The sequence below is a fragment of the Pristis pectinata genome, chromosome 11 (assembly GCF_009764475.1).
Source record: "Pristis pectinata isolate sPriPec2 chromosome 11, sPriPec2.1.pri, whole genome shotgun sequence".
Taxonomy (NCBI): domain Eukaryota; kingdom Metazoa; phylum Chordata; class Chondrichthyes; order Rhinopristiformes; family Pristidae; genus Pristis; species Pristis pectinata.
The window spans coordinates 28,490,139-28,506,849 of NC_067415.1; the positions used below are offsets into that span (position 1 = coordinate 28,490,139).

The following is a 16,711-nucleotide window of genomic DNA, read 5'->3' on the forward strand; positions in this document are numbered from 1 at the left end:
CTTTGATCCTCAAATGGAGAAAGACATTCTCCAAAATGGGAAAAATGTACTTGAGTTTTGACACACTTACTAAATAACCTAAAGAGTCAAATTTCTTTTTCTTAAAAGAAAACTGTACATGGCCAATTCGCAGAAGCCTATTGTTCTCTTACTATAATGAATGAGTACCTAGGGAGCGGTACCAGCATCCCAAGTCGTAGAAGTAGGTTTTGGTAAAAATATACAGCAAAACAAAACATGTGGAAGTTGCTTTATTTTAACAAAATTAACAATTTTCCCGAAATACAATTGCATTTTCTTCTAATTCAAGACTTCACAACAATTTTCAAATACATTGTCATATACATGACTATTTCACTACAGTTTTGAAACAAACATACATAAATAACTTGGAAGTCACAAAGAAAACAATTTTGAAAACAAATCTGGCCTTGAAAAGTCACTGAAAAATGAATTCCAAATTAAGTCTGCACAATGCAGCTCCTCATGCACATACACGATGACATTTAGGACATCAGGGACATTTGCTAGCAATCCCATCCAACTCAGCATCTCTCATTTCCTCCCTCACTAATAAAGGCATTCAATTGGAGTATCCTTTAACATTACAAAAATAGACATTAACTATATATTAAAGGAAAGTCACCACTACCAAAGCTCTCTTTCAAAGTACCTTGATAACTCAAAGGTATGACAGTCTAACTTTCTTACTACAAAGACAAATATTGGGCAGTACCTACTGTATAAAAAGTGCAATGTTTAAAGGCTATGATCGCTGTGAATTTCCAATATTAAAACACGTACGTCACTGACTTAACACAAATGATTTCCATTTCTCAGTTATGCAGTCATCTGCAAAATCCATGGTTCAAATTCACTTACATAGCAGCTGATCTTAAATAGGTATGTAACCAATTCCTGAAGTAGAAAACAGATACACTCTCCATTTATGCTTTGTATATATGAAATTATCTAGGTACACAATCCATCTTGCTTTACTTTCAAAAATATAATCTTCACTGTGAAAACTCATTGATATCAGACTCCTTCTGGAAAATGAGGAATTTCTGATTAAAGCTCACCTGGTCAAATATAAACATTCTATTTGTTGGTAGTTTTCTATCTACAACTATTAAAAAACATATTTAGGACACAGAACCATAAGTCATGCCTAATTTAAGAAATATGTGCCCCTGCCCAATGTGATAATTCTCTATCTTTTGCCTCGCTTGTTGCCAGCTGGTGGTTTCTTCAGTTGAAGGAGCTGTCCCCCTAGATTACTGCTAAGGCCTGATGTTGAAGGATTGGACACACCAAAGGTCAGGCCAGCAGATGCTGTGATCCCAGGATTATTGAAGTTAAATCCAGAAGTAGTTGAGCTGCCAAAGCCTTGCACATGAAAATAAAAACAAATACTACTCATGAACTTCCTTATATCCATTCTCTGTTTTCCAAACTGCAGGCATTTAAGTAGCAAAAACAAAAATAAAATCACTGTGTTTAATGGACTCCTGTTTTAGGATTACAGATTGACGAGACAATTGTTTTTTTAAAATGAGGAAAAGACAGATGTACTTTCCTCCTATATTCAATGGACATGTCAAACACTACTGAATTTAAGAATTCAAATATCTAAAATGGCTTTTTTTTTTGAACTGCAAATAAGTTTCATAAATTGTGTAGTTTTCAAAACCATCAATACCATATACCTTTAAATGATTCAGTCTAGTCCAGTTTTAAGATAATTATCTGAACCAAATATTTTTATTGCCACGTCTCAAATTGTACACCGCCCCACCCCCCCAATTGCAATTTTAGCACCAAAATTCATTTCGTATATTAAGATTACACCTCTAATCATTTATTTACAATTAAAAAGCCTGAAATTAAGCTGAGGAATACTAAATGCATTTATCCATATTTTTTCTAACCCATCCAAAATAAATGGATTAGATACATCTGTTAAAACAGTGAGGAAAGGAACTTATTGTACAATTTCAAGCATTAAATTTCAGAAGTAATCCTTAATTAGAACAAATAAATTTTCAGTTCCATCAGGTTATGTATAAATATAATTAATGGATGGTTTTGGTACAAGAGCAGAATGTTACTTTCAAGTACTTCAAAGTCAAAGATCTGGGTGATGATAATGCTTGGGTAGGGAGTTAACCAAGGGAAAACAAATTTAACACCATTGTAGGAAACATAATATCAATTTACACAAATAGAAAATCCAAAGCACTTGTATGCACAATTACAGCTCCCTAAATGAACGTAATTGAAGAAATAAAAAAAAGGAAAATTAAAACCAGTAAATAATCAGTGAGGTATTTGTAAAAGAATCGTTCACACGCATTTAGCGGCATCACTAATTAGCCATGACACTCAGGTTGAAGCATTTGACCCATCTGGGTTGTGCATCATTCTTACAAAATAAACACAGCTCCATGTGGATTTTCAATTTCCATCACTCACGCTGACCTCGTAAGCCTCATCAAAATGAGACCAATGATAAGCACAGCAGGTGATCAGAAAACAAATAAGACTATGTAACAAAAATCCTAATTAAAATCAAAACATTAATAGTATCCAGTTGGCTTTAGATAAACTCATGTATCTATTAACAAAGAGAGCTAAGCCACAAAGACAAGACTAGCTCACTTCATGAATGCCCATGATCCTGTTGCATCTTTCCAAAATATTAAATTGCACGCATTTCTCTTTCCCCACCTCACCTTCCCAATCCAACTGTTTATTCAGATCAGCAATGTCCCAAGCTTTGTGAGCTGGATCATGCTGAGTTACTAGATCTAGGTGAAGGGACAACGCACATGGCTGCAGCATCCATGGATTGAGGAGGTTACAATTAGCCAAGTTTCCCTCCAGCAGAATGTTTGGATAAGTGGATCTCAGAGTCAAAAGAGGTTACTGGGTGCTTCACATATGAATAGAGGCCACGTGGACTAAACCCCATGGAACTGAATAGCAGGAAGAACTAATATATTCAGTAAGAGCAGTAGAGAGCACATTTGTGAAACATGATTAACAATGACATTCCTTGGAAACCCCCCCCCCCCCCTTATTTTCTTCCCTTTCCCAGCTTGTCTTTTTTCTCCTTGACCCTTTTTCCCCTCCCCCCATGGGGTGCCTACCTCTATACTTTTGACCCATCCCCTGGTGGATCTGCTCTCCCCTCCTCCTCCACATCTGCCTATCACTATCTCTTACCTGCATCTATCAATCACCACCTTGTGCCCATCCTACTTCCCTTCTTTTGTCCACGCCTATATATTGGGCTGATCCCCCCCTCCCCCCATATACTGAGCTTCCCCTTTCGCCACCTTCAGTCCTGAAGAAGACTCCTCACCCAAAATGTTGACCATCTGCTTTTCTCCATGGATACTGCCTGGCCTGCTGAGTTCCTCCAGCACCTTGTTGTTTTTTCATCTAGATTCCAGCATCTGCAGTCCTTTGTTTCTATTCATTTGTAAATGTAGGATGTCATGAATATCCACTAGAATAGTTGTTTTGAAGTCTCTGGGGCCAACTGAGCATTTGATCTAAATCTATTGAGTTGATGACAAAACTTCATTGGGTCTAATGGATACATCTCTGGACTTACCTGGATAACAAAGATACCTACGTTAGACTCCTATTTATTGACTATAGCTCTGCCTCAATACTATAATTTAAAACAAACTCATCTCCAAACTCCTCGACCTCGGACTCAGCACCTCCCTCTGTAACTGGATCCTGACCAACAAACCACAATCAGTAAGGACAGGCAGCAACACCTCCACCATGATTGTCCTCAACACTGATGCCACACAAGGCTGCATCCTCTTACGTTACTCCCTATACACTCATAACTGTGTGACCAGATTCTGCTCTAACTCCATCTACAAGTTCACAGATGACACCACTGCAGTTGGCAGGATCACAAACAATAACAAGACGAGTACAGGAAGGAGATAGAGAGCCTAGTGGCATGATATCAAGACACCAACCTTTCCCTCAATGTCAGCAAAACAAGAGCTGGTCTTTGAATTCAGAAAGTGGGGTTACAGCCCTGTATGCATCAATGGTGTTGGAGATGGTTGAGAGCTTCAAGTTCCTAGGTGGAAACATCACCAATAGCCTGTCCTGGTCCAACCACATAGTCACTATGGCCAAGAAAGCTCACCAGCACCTCTACTTAGTCAGAAGGCTAAGGAAATTCAGCATGTCGCCATTGACCCTCAGCAATTTTTATAGAGGCACCATAGAAAGCAAGACTGCAAGTTGCAGCAGAGAGTTGTGGACACAGCTCAGTCTATCAGTAAAACCAGCCTCCCCTTCGTGAACTCTGTCTACACTTCCTGCTGCTTCAGGAAAGCAACCAACATTGTCAAAGACTCCTTCCACCCAGTCATTCTCTCTTCTCTCCCCTTCTACTGGGCAGAAGATACAAAAGTTTGAAAATACGCACCACCAGGCTCAAGTACAGCTTCTAGCCCACTGTCATAAGACTCCTGAACAGACCTCTTGTATGATAAAGATGAACTCCTACTCTCTCAATCTACCTTGTTGTGGCCCTTGCACCTTATTTGTCTACCCACACTGCGATTTCTCTGTAACAGTAACTGTAACACTATATCCTGCTTTCTGTTATTGCCTTTCCCTTTGTACTACCTAGATGTACTAATGCTCTGGAATGATCTACATGGATGGCATGTAAAACAAAGTTTTTCACTGTATCTTGGTACATGTAACAATAATAGACCAATTACAAATGCAAATTCAATTTCCTTCAACTAGTCTTAAAATCTAGTTTTTCAATATTATTAACATTTGTCGAATAAACTAAACATTCTCAACACAGAAGGATGCTCCTGACATGCTGAGTATTTCTAACATCTTCTGATTTACCTCAGATTGAGCATCTGCAGTGTTTTGCTTTTGGATTGAAAAAAACTTCCATAAGTAATATTTTATTGAATCTCATAATTGGCCTTAATGTTAAAACCATCATAAATATTTTAATTTCTTAGATTTTGAGAGTGTAATCTTATGGCTCTCATGAAACCAAGGTTAATTTTGTGCCTATGGGCAAAATGCCTGGAAAAACATTCTGTGAAAAGTGGTCAATCTTAACCACAAAGAAAATGTCAAATGTTATTTGTGTTCCCACTCTATAAAAAGTACTGTTTTAACAATAAATTCTATTCATTGAATTCACTGAAGCACTCCAGTAAATGGTCCAAACATTTCCACCAAGAACACAACTGTTTCCACTTTAACACATGTTCTGCACAAATGAAATATCTCCAGTGCCTGAAATGATTATGCTGTACATTTAGTAACTTCTGACTAAAGATGAAATTGAAACCAAAATCATTTAATAAACAAAGCTAATTTGACAAATATCTCTGAAAAATAATGCATATTTTAGCCTTAAGGTATGTGTCAAATGTGTTTCTTGGGAACATGATCCTGAATAATGTACAGAATAAAGCAAACAGAGCATGAAGATTCCTGAATGATGTTACTTGAAATCCTAACATTTGTTTTAGAGCTGATAAAATGCCTGTTGAAAATAGAAACAGCTCTGGTAATGTAGCAAGAAGAAATGAATCTGGAAAGTAGCAAGAAGAAATGAATCTGGTAAAGTAGAAAGGGCCATAGAAATCTGGTATAAACATCAACACAGTAATTCACAATTTTCTTAGGTCATCTCTCTCGTCTTACTCTCCCTTCAACACCACTGGCATCACACTTTGCACTTACTATTAGCACTTGGTGCACTATTTTTAACTACTTATCTTGGCTTTCTGTTGAGCTACCACATATCTTTACTCTTAAAATAGACAGAAAATGTAACTGTTTCATGATACTTCATTGTCAAGCATCTTTAATTTAGTTTTTCATTAATTAAAAGAAGCCATAAATGCTGATTTTGAGTCAAGGAAATAAACATTTTTATAAGTTATTCCCAGTCTTATGTGGCAGCATACAAGAAAGCAAATGGTGAATAAAAATAAGTTAGAAATGAAATTTAAGGAATTATTGCTATTTGTATTTTGAATAGTTGGTAGCTGAGTTATAGAAGAGCAATAAGGGTACTTTCGAGATTTGACAGCTTTATTGCATCAACATTACAAGCCGAAAATAATTTTTCTAAAAAAGCACCTTGGGGTGGTGATTTCATTCCATATAACTCTCTAATGTAGATAAATATTACCCCCCCAAAAAAAGTTATAGCAGCATGTGGCTTTGAATATCAAGTTTCTCTGTAAATGTAAGGGACTCCTCCTTACAACTGTATAACATTAAAAAGTCATGGAAGACAGTCTTTTTCCATTACAATGCAAAAGGATGTTGCAAAATCAAGTCCACCAGTTATGCAGTTTCACCGATTGAGCCTTCCAGATATTCAACCACAAAAACAAGCAAAAATTTCTATTAAACGAAGGGTTTCTATTGCAGAACTACAACTCTGCTAAGCCTCACCAAGAGGCATAGACACTATGTGATATTAGAAATTAATTAGATACAAAATGAACGATAACATTTGAGGGCTTTAAATTTTCAATATAACAATATAAAACAATAGCACTTGAATTGATGTAGTTAAAATAATGCTCTTATATGTGTTATCATTCCATTCATTCCAATGAATAGTAATACCTAAATGCTTCTTTGAATCTTTCCAGCAACAATGTCATCACTGACCAACAAAATCAGATATTAATTGAATGCTTAATTTATTTTCAGGTTCTTTTTTTCTTCTGTTTAAAATGCTGATATTTCACTGTCATTTAAGAACAGAGAAAAATATATTCTTCAGTTCTTAGGAATTATGTTGATCAGCAAGGTGTTTGACACCCATATGAATTTCATTCTCAATTAAGTGGGACTAGACAGAAATAATGAACATTGTTTTTTTTAAATTGATCACGAGTAGCAGTCCTAAACTTTTTTTTCTTATTCATATGTGTTGAGAGAGAGAGAGAGAGAGAGAGAGAGAGAGAGAGAGAGAGAGAGAGAGAGAGAGAGAGAGAGAGAGAGAGAGATATAAATTTACCTACACCCAGAATATTCATACATAGATTGGCAAAAGCCAAGGTTTAGAGACCCTCAACACAACACAATAATGAAGAAGTTCAAATGATTAGAACTCCAATATCTTATCCAAAAACCTCACCACTCGCAAGGTTACGATTGCTAATCCAGCAGGACTACCCTGCCAATATCGACAAAGTCAAGCAGTAAGCTTGAAGTCAAGTTTTCCAAGCACTTTTTATGAGCCATACTTCCTGCTTAATTGACAGATTCTCAGATTTTGCATTGGCATCATTAAGATATAAACTGTGCCTAAATTTTTCAGATTACACTGCTCTATTGGGTAGAAAATCTGTATATCAACACAAGGTAATATCAATACTATTCCAAATTCAGAGTAAAAATGCAAATGAACAACATTAAAGGAGGATCGCCGGTATTTATTTTGACGTCTTTCGTTAATACACCTGAAAACCAAAATGCTTTCTGCTATACCAGGAGGGAATGAGTTATCTGAAATCACTTCTTTACCAGCACACCACTGACAGAAACAAAAATTACAAACAAACCTGCACTGAGGCTTCCTGAGGGTTTAGTGGCTGATCCGAATCCAAATGAGGTGTTGCCTGAAGTATTACTTCCAAAGCCAGAAGTACTTCCAAATCCTACAAGAATAAGTACTGCACACTTAACATACAGTGTGCTAAAAATGTTATAGCCTTAAATAAAATCCATCATGTAACCAAATGGGAATCAGTTTTGGTTCAAAATTCCGTTAAAAATTGTACCCAAAACAAATAACAACAAAATCCTTTCATCTCAAATATTTCCCAGTAAAATGAAAATTCAGAGAGGATTAAAAAGTTTTCTTGGAGTCTCCTAGTATATAATACACAGCAAATCTGCTACACCACACTGTTCACTAAAAAGTAGGTCAAAACAAACAAGGGATTTGATTGCCTTAGTGAAGCATCTGTACCTTTGAGAATTACAATGTGCACTGTATTGATACAAACAGAAAAGGGTGAATGAGAGAAAGTAATACAAATTTAATAGCCTTTTTAAAAACAGATTGTTGTGACAGCACAATAAAGCAGAGATTCCAGAAAAGTTTGCATGCTGATTGGAAGAAATAATAATTTTTTTTTAATTTACACTCAATTCCATTTTTTGCTCTTAATTCAGCATCACATTGTCTGACAACATTAGGGATGAAAAATAAGTATTTCCTCTCCATTGTGATGGCAAATAGCTTTGAAATGGAATTTGGGCATATTATGTTAATATTGTGAAAGATTGCCCTCTCCAAGTGTTCATAAAAAAGAAACTGCTTAAACAATGTACTGTCTCAAAACAAACAACAACCAAAATTAATTTTTGATACAGATCATGTGAAAACCCTGGGTAGCAAAAGGATTTTTGAGTGCCAAAAGAGATTAGGTTGACAGCAATCATTGCTAATGGTTATTTAGGATCCAAGATGGTACCAATTAATTACAATTAACTTAATATGATGCCCATATTTAAATAAGGAGATAAAAAGATCCAGACAACCAAATATCCATTAGTCTTATTTAAGTTTGGTGTTAAATAATGGAATTAATTTGCAGTGAACTAGGTTATTATTTGTAAAATAACTAGTATTTTATTTAATAAAATGCCAGAAACATGTTCAGAAATGGAAGATCTTCCCTGACAAACTTGTTTTGAAGAAATTACTACCTAAGTGAATCGTGGAAAGCTATACAGTTATGTTGCACTTCATCTTCTAGAGGTTTTCGGCACATGCTACAGAAAAAGACCATATTACTGTACAAAAATACTGGGCAGGAACAGACCAACAAATCCATTCCAGCTCATCCCATATAGGAACATTATTCAGATAATAATCAAGATAAAATTTCAGAAATTAGCATTGACCCAAGTCCTGCACACATAGTTAAGTACTCATGGAGTAGAGAAACCTAAAATGACTCCCTGCTAACAACTTAACAAGGATAATTTAGATTTGTGATGGTGACACCTCTATTCATTTCTCAAACTATTCTGACAGTATTTATAGTTAATATTAATTTAGGTATTGAAGTTAATTAAGAGATAACAATCTGGCTGACAACCCAACGCACATTCAGGCAGCAAAATAAACTACACAAATTCATAAACTACACCCATGCTCGTGAGTTCATTAGACAATTCCAATTGCAAACTTAAAATAATAGGTTATACAATAACATAGGCATTACAGCCTAGTGTTAAGTTGCAATTACTTTCCTATTGATAATTCTTCCCATGAAAAGAAGAAAACCAAAAAGGATGACCACCTTGTATAGTCAGGGGTATTTTTATTGTGACATTAATTGACAATACTATGTCAGCTAATGAGTTGGAAGTGGGCCTGTGGCTCACAGCAAGCAATAAAGCAACAAAGTCAATTTACTCAAGAAGCCATAAAACTGTAGATGCTGGAAATCAAAAATATATGTATATAAAATCAGAAAATGCTGGACACGATCACCCAGCAACTAGGTCTGACGAAAGGTCATTGACTTGTAAACATTAACTGCTTTTACTCCACAAAAACTGTTTGAGCCACTTAAGCATTTCCAGCAATTTGTGTTTTTATTTCAAACAGAAACTGCAGTAACTTCCACCAATTAGAGCAATAATTGCTCCAAAAAAGAGTGGAGGATAGTTGCATACAAATTCTGTACATTTAAAAATAAAATCAAACCTTACTTACAGTATAATGGTGTGGACACCAAGCTTGACTAAGTATTCATTTTACCATTCACCTTCACTCTTGTTGGAAAATAGCATTATCACTCAATGCAGAATACTTATTGACAACACTCTCAGGCAAAGAATTGGAAATCAGGCATAATTGGCAGCAATAATGTCTATTGTACAGCAAAGTCAATTTACTCAGTTCTGATGAAAGGTCTCTCCACACATTGCCCAAGAGCATTTAGTGAGAAAACTGAGTAAAACTATCAATGTTTGGCATCATTATACCATGGAACTGAAAGAAACTTCTGGGATATAGATATGCATAATTGATTGCAGAAATACGGAAGTCCCTGTCATTGAAAATTGAAATAAGAATACATAAGTCTATTTAGAGAACAGAAGAAACAAACTACAACAACTTCTCCCAGTAAAGGCAGGGTTATTTCTCCAGACAAATGAAGAGATAGTTACATACAAATTGTGTGCACAAACATCAGTCTCAGTCAGTATTTGCAGTAGTGTGGTCACCAAATAGACTGAGGAAGGCTCACTATAGTACTGTCACCACATGCAGTCTTTAATAAAATGCAGTTTCCTACTGATATTCAAAACTATTTTATGTATTAATTATTAGTGATTTGAATTTGAATTAAGCAATCTGAATAATGTAGAAAATCAATTATCAACTTTGCATTTAAGGGCTTTTTAATTAAAAGTAGGTTATAAATCAACAGCAAGGTAAATAGGAAAATTGCCACAAAATAGTCTAATTCTGAATACAATTTGCAGTTAGCAAAGGTTAGGAAGCCTGAATTATCAGTGTAATTATCCATTTCCTAGACTAATGCATGACAACACGAGGACCAGTTTAATTAATCTGAAATAAACAATATTTTATAACATTTTGCAAATGTTTTGTATGCCTGTAGGTGGCTCACATCATATACATGGACATGAATCCTGCTGTTGAAGAAGGGATAGCAAAACTATTAATATTTGTCATCATAGCATGGAACTAAAAGAAACTTCTGGGATATAGATGTGCACGGTTAATTGCAGAAATGCAGATGTTTCTCTGAGATTCCCTGCTCCTCCAAAGGAAACTTCTGTGCAATCTTCAAGAATCAGTGATCTAATGAGAACTTTACTGTATCACTGGAAGTGAATTTTTTAAATGACATACCAAGATGTAATTACTGCTTCAAAGGCTTAGTAACCCCTCTGGTCCCAAAAGAAATTGCTTTATATATGTGGACATGTCTGCAGATAATTACCTTTTAATACATTGGATTTTAACGTAATAAAAGTGTCATTAAAATTAAAATGTTTCATCTTCATTGTGCTCCTTATGATGTTAGTTGAAACAATGCCAGAAGAGATTGTTAAACAATGCCAGAAGAGATTGTTAAATTTTTGTGGCCAGTTTTCTTTGATACCAGCAGTGAATTCCATTGGATTGTTAGTAACTGCAAAATCCATGCTTTAGTACAAAATTTTAAAATCTTGATTTCTTTTTGAGGGAGTATAGGCAGCTGGGTGGTAGGGGCAAGGTCTGGATCCAGCTATGAAGGAGAAAAATTACGTTGGAACCAATGAGCTATTTCAAACTGCATCACTTCTACACAAGTGGACATTGTGTATGGAATAAATCTATACCATGCAAGGATCATAATCAATCCATTGAGCATCAATCCATTCTTTCCTAAATCATCAGTGACTTTAATCACCTCCACAGCTTAAAGCCCATTTCTTGAATATCAAAATCCTTGAATTTTACACAGCCCCCATTCAATCCACAAATAAGTCTGCCTTGTATTGTTTTGGTCTGCTTCTCTCCCATGGAACTTATCTTTTCTAAAGTTTTCCTTTCTACCAGTCTCTTCCCAATTATATCCGCATTAGTTCCAATGTTCCTGCCAATTTAACTAGAATTGTAGTTTTCTGACTCAAACGAGAATGGAAACAGTCCGAGGAATCTCAATATCTTTTTTAACTGAGGCAAATCCAATCCCAAGCCACCACCCCACTCTCATATTCCAGTCTAAACTTGTTCTTACATTGAATAACCTCTCCTTTAACTCCACTCACCTCCAACTAACCAAAGGAATCCAAATGAATTCTAGCTGTCTGCTTTATTCTGGGATATGCAAAACATTTTTTGTTTCAATCCCAATCACCCTCTCTTACTTCTTTATCCAGTACATGGATAACAATGAATGCTGAATACTGCTCTAGCCCTGAAATGAAAGAGGTCACCAAATTCCCTGTCAATTTAGTCATCTGCCAGCATCTTCATCCAGTCCATCTCTGACTACTTTTCTTTGAAGAGTCAGATCCCAAAACAGACCCTTTGGGCCACTTCCCCATTTCATATAAGGACTCCAAGACTATACTCCCAGTTTGTCCAGTTTTGTTTTATCTGTTCTGAATCCATCACCCTCCTCAATGACTTCCTTCCACCATCGTTGACAATGTCCTCAAATTGTTTTCACCTCCCATACTTCTGCCTTCACCTAACTGCCTCCTTCCCAGACTTACAAAAAGATTACTCCTGTCCTCACCTTCCACATATCATCTCTGACCTGTCCAGTAGCGAGGAGGAATGTAAGAGGCTTCAACAGGATATGAGTGGGCAAGAACATGGCAGATGCAATGTACTGTGAAAAATTGTAAAATTATCCACTTTGATGCACTAATCAGAAAAGAGTGTACTATTTAAAATGGTGAGAGACTGGGAAAAGTTGATGTACAAGGACACCTAAGACTCTTCGAACAAGTCATTGAAAGCCAAAATGCGAGTGTAGCAAACAAAAAGGAAGTCATACAATATGCTGGCTTTTATTTGAGAACAGGAGCAAAGGTATCTTTTTGCAAATATATAGGGCCTTGGTGAGACCATATTGTGTACAATTTTGTTCTTCCATTAAAAAAAATCCTTGCCATAGACAAATTTTAACAAAGATGCATTATTACTGGTTCCAGAGATGGCAGCTTTGTAGTTTGCAGAGGGATTGAGTAGCACAGACCTGCATTCTTTAGAGTTTAGAAGAACAAGGAGAGATCTCATTGAACCCTATGAAATTCTTACAGGGCTCTATAGGCTAGATTAGGAAGTACGTTTCCCCTGGCTGAGGAGTCCAGAATCAGTCTCCGAGTAAGAGGAAGGCCATTTAGAACTGATATGAAGAGAAGCTTTTTCATCCCAAGGGTGGAAAGTCTTTGGAATTCTGTACCCCGATGGCTGTAGAGAATCATTCATTAAGTTCATTCCACACAGAGATCAATAGTATTTCTGTTTATTAAGGAAATGAAGGGATATGGGGATAGTACAGGAAAATGGTGATGTAGATCAGCTATGATCTTGATGAATGGCAGAGACGGCTCAAGGGTAGCATGCCTCCTCATCCTCCTATTCTTAATACCACCACCAAATATATTTCCCTTCCCCCCAAGGAGCCATTCCTTTCAGGCTGCCCTAATTCACCCCATCAATGCCACTTTCTTTTGCCAGATAATAGAACATCTTCTCTTTCATCTTCTCCTCATTATCCAGGGTCTGACACAGATTCCAAATGAAAGAGTGATTTATTCATATCCATTTTAATTTACTGCTTGTGACAGTCTTCTCTAAATTGGGGGGGGGGGGGGGGGGGCGGGTAGGGGAGCACATATGCTTATCTAGCTGTTTGTCAGTTAAGTTCCCCTACACATCTCTGCATTCAGCCTCAGACTGTTCCAATGAAATTCAAGGCTGATCAAGAGCACCCCAGTTTCCATCATGGCACACTACAACCTTCCACTTAATGTTGCGTTCAGCAATTTCAGATAATGGTTCTGCTATTTACAAGTTCTTTGCTTCTAGATTCATCTCCTATTACCATTTCCCTTTGTTGAATATCATCATCATCCTTGTTATTTAGTTTCCTAACTATCCCAGACCTTTCCTTTTGTTCTCTTCTCCCTTCATTGTTAAAATTTGTTTTATCTCTATGTTTTTCTGGTTCTAATCAAAGATCATCAACCTGAAACGTCAATGCTGCCTGACCTGTTGATAGATCCAGCATTTTCTTTCATTTCTGATTTCCAGCATCCCCAGTGTTTTTTGTAACATTATGCAAGATCTTCTGATGAATGTACAGTAAAACTCTGTTAATCTGGCACACTGGGTACTTTGGTGGTGCTGGACCAGAAGATTTTGTTTTAATTATTTGATGTTATTCTAGTAATATTCCAACACATAGTTAACTTTTTTTTTTGAGATGTTACATAGCAGAATAATTAAATTTCCAGTGATCCAGGTAAATTTAAAGGGAGTGCAGGAACCAGGGCCCCGGTGAGTGGATGGGAAATGCAACAAACATTATCTGGTGAGCCAGATGCCGATCAATTGGGATTTTTGAATAGTCTGATAGTGAATTATCGGAGTTTTACTGTATTCAGATTTTGCTGCAGACAGCAGACATGTGGAGCTACACTGTAGATACATGAGCAATCAAAAAATATTAATGCACAAAGCAGAGCAGTTATTGTGCCTGCACTTAAATATTTGTATTTTAGAATCTGATAGATGTACTGTACATTTCTATTGTTTCTAGTTTTTACAAGAACAGGTAGAGGGGTGGTGGGCTTGCAGAAAGAGAGAGTGACAGGGTTGGTAGTGGAGCGGGCACATAGAGCAATTGAAAAAATGTCAAATTGCTTTATAACTTGGAAACTGAGTAAAGAAAGCGAAAAAAAATTACACAAAAAGATTTTGTAAATTGAGGTGACACATGGAAGTTCTACATGTTGAAGTCAGTCCCATTTCTTATTAGCTTATGCACATTACAGAGGAGACACTACCTGTCAAATTTAGTGAAAACAGTCAAATAATATTAGGTATCATACCCAAATTCTAGATTTAAGGATATTGTGCTTGAAGAGTGCATGGCATTTGCTAAATTTTCCAAACGTTTGGACGTGTTTAAGTCAGTATTATGATAACTCACTAATCACAAACAAAAATCTTCCTTGCAGAAGTATTTAAGAATGTGAAACATTACATGTAAGGAAATTTTGATTTGGGAAATAGCTTGCAATTATTTTTGGATTGACTTTATAGTCACTTTAACTGACCTAATGCATTTGAACACTATTTATAAAGCATCAAAATGAAAACTTGGACATTAGAAAAAGGTTTTTATAAAATGGTACCTCCAAGTGTTGAAGAACCTAAGCCACTTGACTGCAAGCCAGTGCCAATACCTGAGACGAATGGTGATCCAAAGTTAACTCCCAAAGCTGGCTGTGGTCCTGATATAGAAATAATTGAGAAAAAAGACAAAATTTCCATTACACTTAGAAATAGTTTTAAGCATATATTTTATAAAATGACTCTCCAATGAGAATTTTATTTTTGCCACTCTTGAAATAATGGACAAAGACATCAAATGTACATTCACAGCCTTAAACTGATCCAAAAAAAGGAACAAAAAAACTGAACAAAACTGATCCATATTTATGCAAATTAAATTTTTTTTAAAACTTTTTTTTGCCAATTCAACCACTCAGTAGTAGTTGGAGAACACTTAAAAAATTCAGAGCAAATCATACTAAATCCTCTCTTTACAGTTACTTTGGTCATCTATTTTCTTCTTACATTTCACAAAACATGTTCACACTATGGTATGTCTATCCAGCACAAAGACATGTCCCAAATTTTGCTTTTTAAAAGTCAGCAAATAGCTTACATCCTGTGACAAAGCCTCAGTTTTATATTTAAACTCTAGATGTACATCACATTCAAATATCAGTCAATTTAGTAATACTTAATGAACAAAAGTACATAAGAAGACAATAAGATCTTTCATGTCTCAATTTATTGTTTAGTTTTGAAACATCTCAATTACATGTCAACACAACAATGAAATTTTCATTTTTGTTAATTCATAACTGCTATATTCTTGATTTTAGTGCACTACAGTTTGATATTAGGCAACGTTTTAAATAAACGGAGGGAAAAAAAATTCATCCAAGTTCTAAAGGCAGTTACAACCAGAAGTGAATTTCTTTGCGTGCGCACTTTTAAAAAGGCACCACTGAATTTACACTTCAAATGTAGGTTAAACACATCCATACTTTCACAGTTCAAACACACTACTTATTTTGCCCTGCTTAACGGTAAAACATAATATTGCTTTTGGTAGTCTGATGTTAGAGAAGACTTAACTGTCAAAAAGGAATTTGGAAGGTGGAGAGAAGCAAAGAATTAAAATTATGCCAAAAGAAATGCCGGAAAACATCTGAGCAAATTATGGATCAAATCCTGAAGAGACAGTACCATTTTGTGCACCTACGTAGGCTTCATTTCAAAACTTTCCACAATTCTCACACAACTATAGACAATGTTAAGAACTAAATATGCTATCAACTTTTGAATACACAAGGAATGCTAGCATATATTATTTCAAAATTTGCAAAACTAGTTGGAACATTTATTAAAAGATGGCTTAAGTAGAAATTTCCATTATTCAAAAATTCAGCCCATGTAGGCCAATTAATTGACACTGTCCCTTTTTATCATAGATTTGAAAGAACAATGAAAAGAGACAGATACATAAATAACTGTAACATGTTTTACAGATAATGCAGTATTATATAATATATAGTTTACAAAGACTGATTTCATAACCAAACTAGTGTTGTAACCTAGTATTTATAAGGAAGGCAACAGCGGCACCGCGCATTTGTGTATACTGAAAGTAGTTTTATGTAGTGTGTTTGAAATTTTACAATACTGGGAAGTAATAAAACTTTTTGGCAATTGTTTTCAATGGAACAATACTATTGCTGCTCTTTCAGAAAGCAAACTTAGAAAAATTGTCTTCATCAGATAAAATATAGCACATGAAAAGTGCACAAACTTACCTGCACTTTTTTCTAGCAGCCTTGTTTTATGAATATC

General features: G+C 35.7%; 1 protein-coding gene across 2 annotated transcripts in view; it reads right to left on the reverse strand.

Annotated features, from left to right (window-relative positions):
* Positions 1–235: 235 nt before the first annotated feature.
* nup58 (nucleoporin 58) overlaps positions 236–16,711 on the reverse strand; it is a 49,100-nt gene continuing 32,624 nt past the window's right edge. Inside the window, exons 14-16 of one of the 2 annotated variants that reach the window (XM_052026506.1) lie at positions 14,962–15,060; positions 7,611–7,706; positions 236–1,389 (exon numbers count right to left, since the gene is read on the reverse strand). In XM_052026506.1, coding sequence (XP_051882466.1) covers positions 1,214–1,389; positions 7,611–7,706; positions 14,962–15,060 — 371 coding nt within the window. In that variant the 3' untranslated portion in view covers positions 236–1,213. The remainder of the gene's footprint in view (positions 1,390–7,610; positions 7,707–14,961; positions 15,061–16,711) is intronic. The other variant, XM_052026507.1, reaches the window with a different exon arrangement.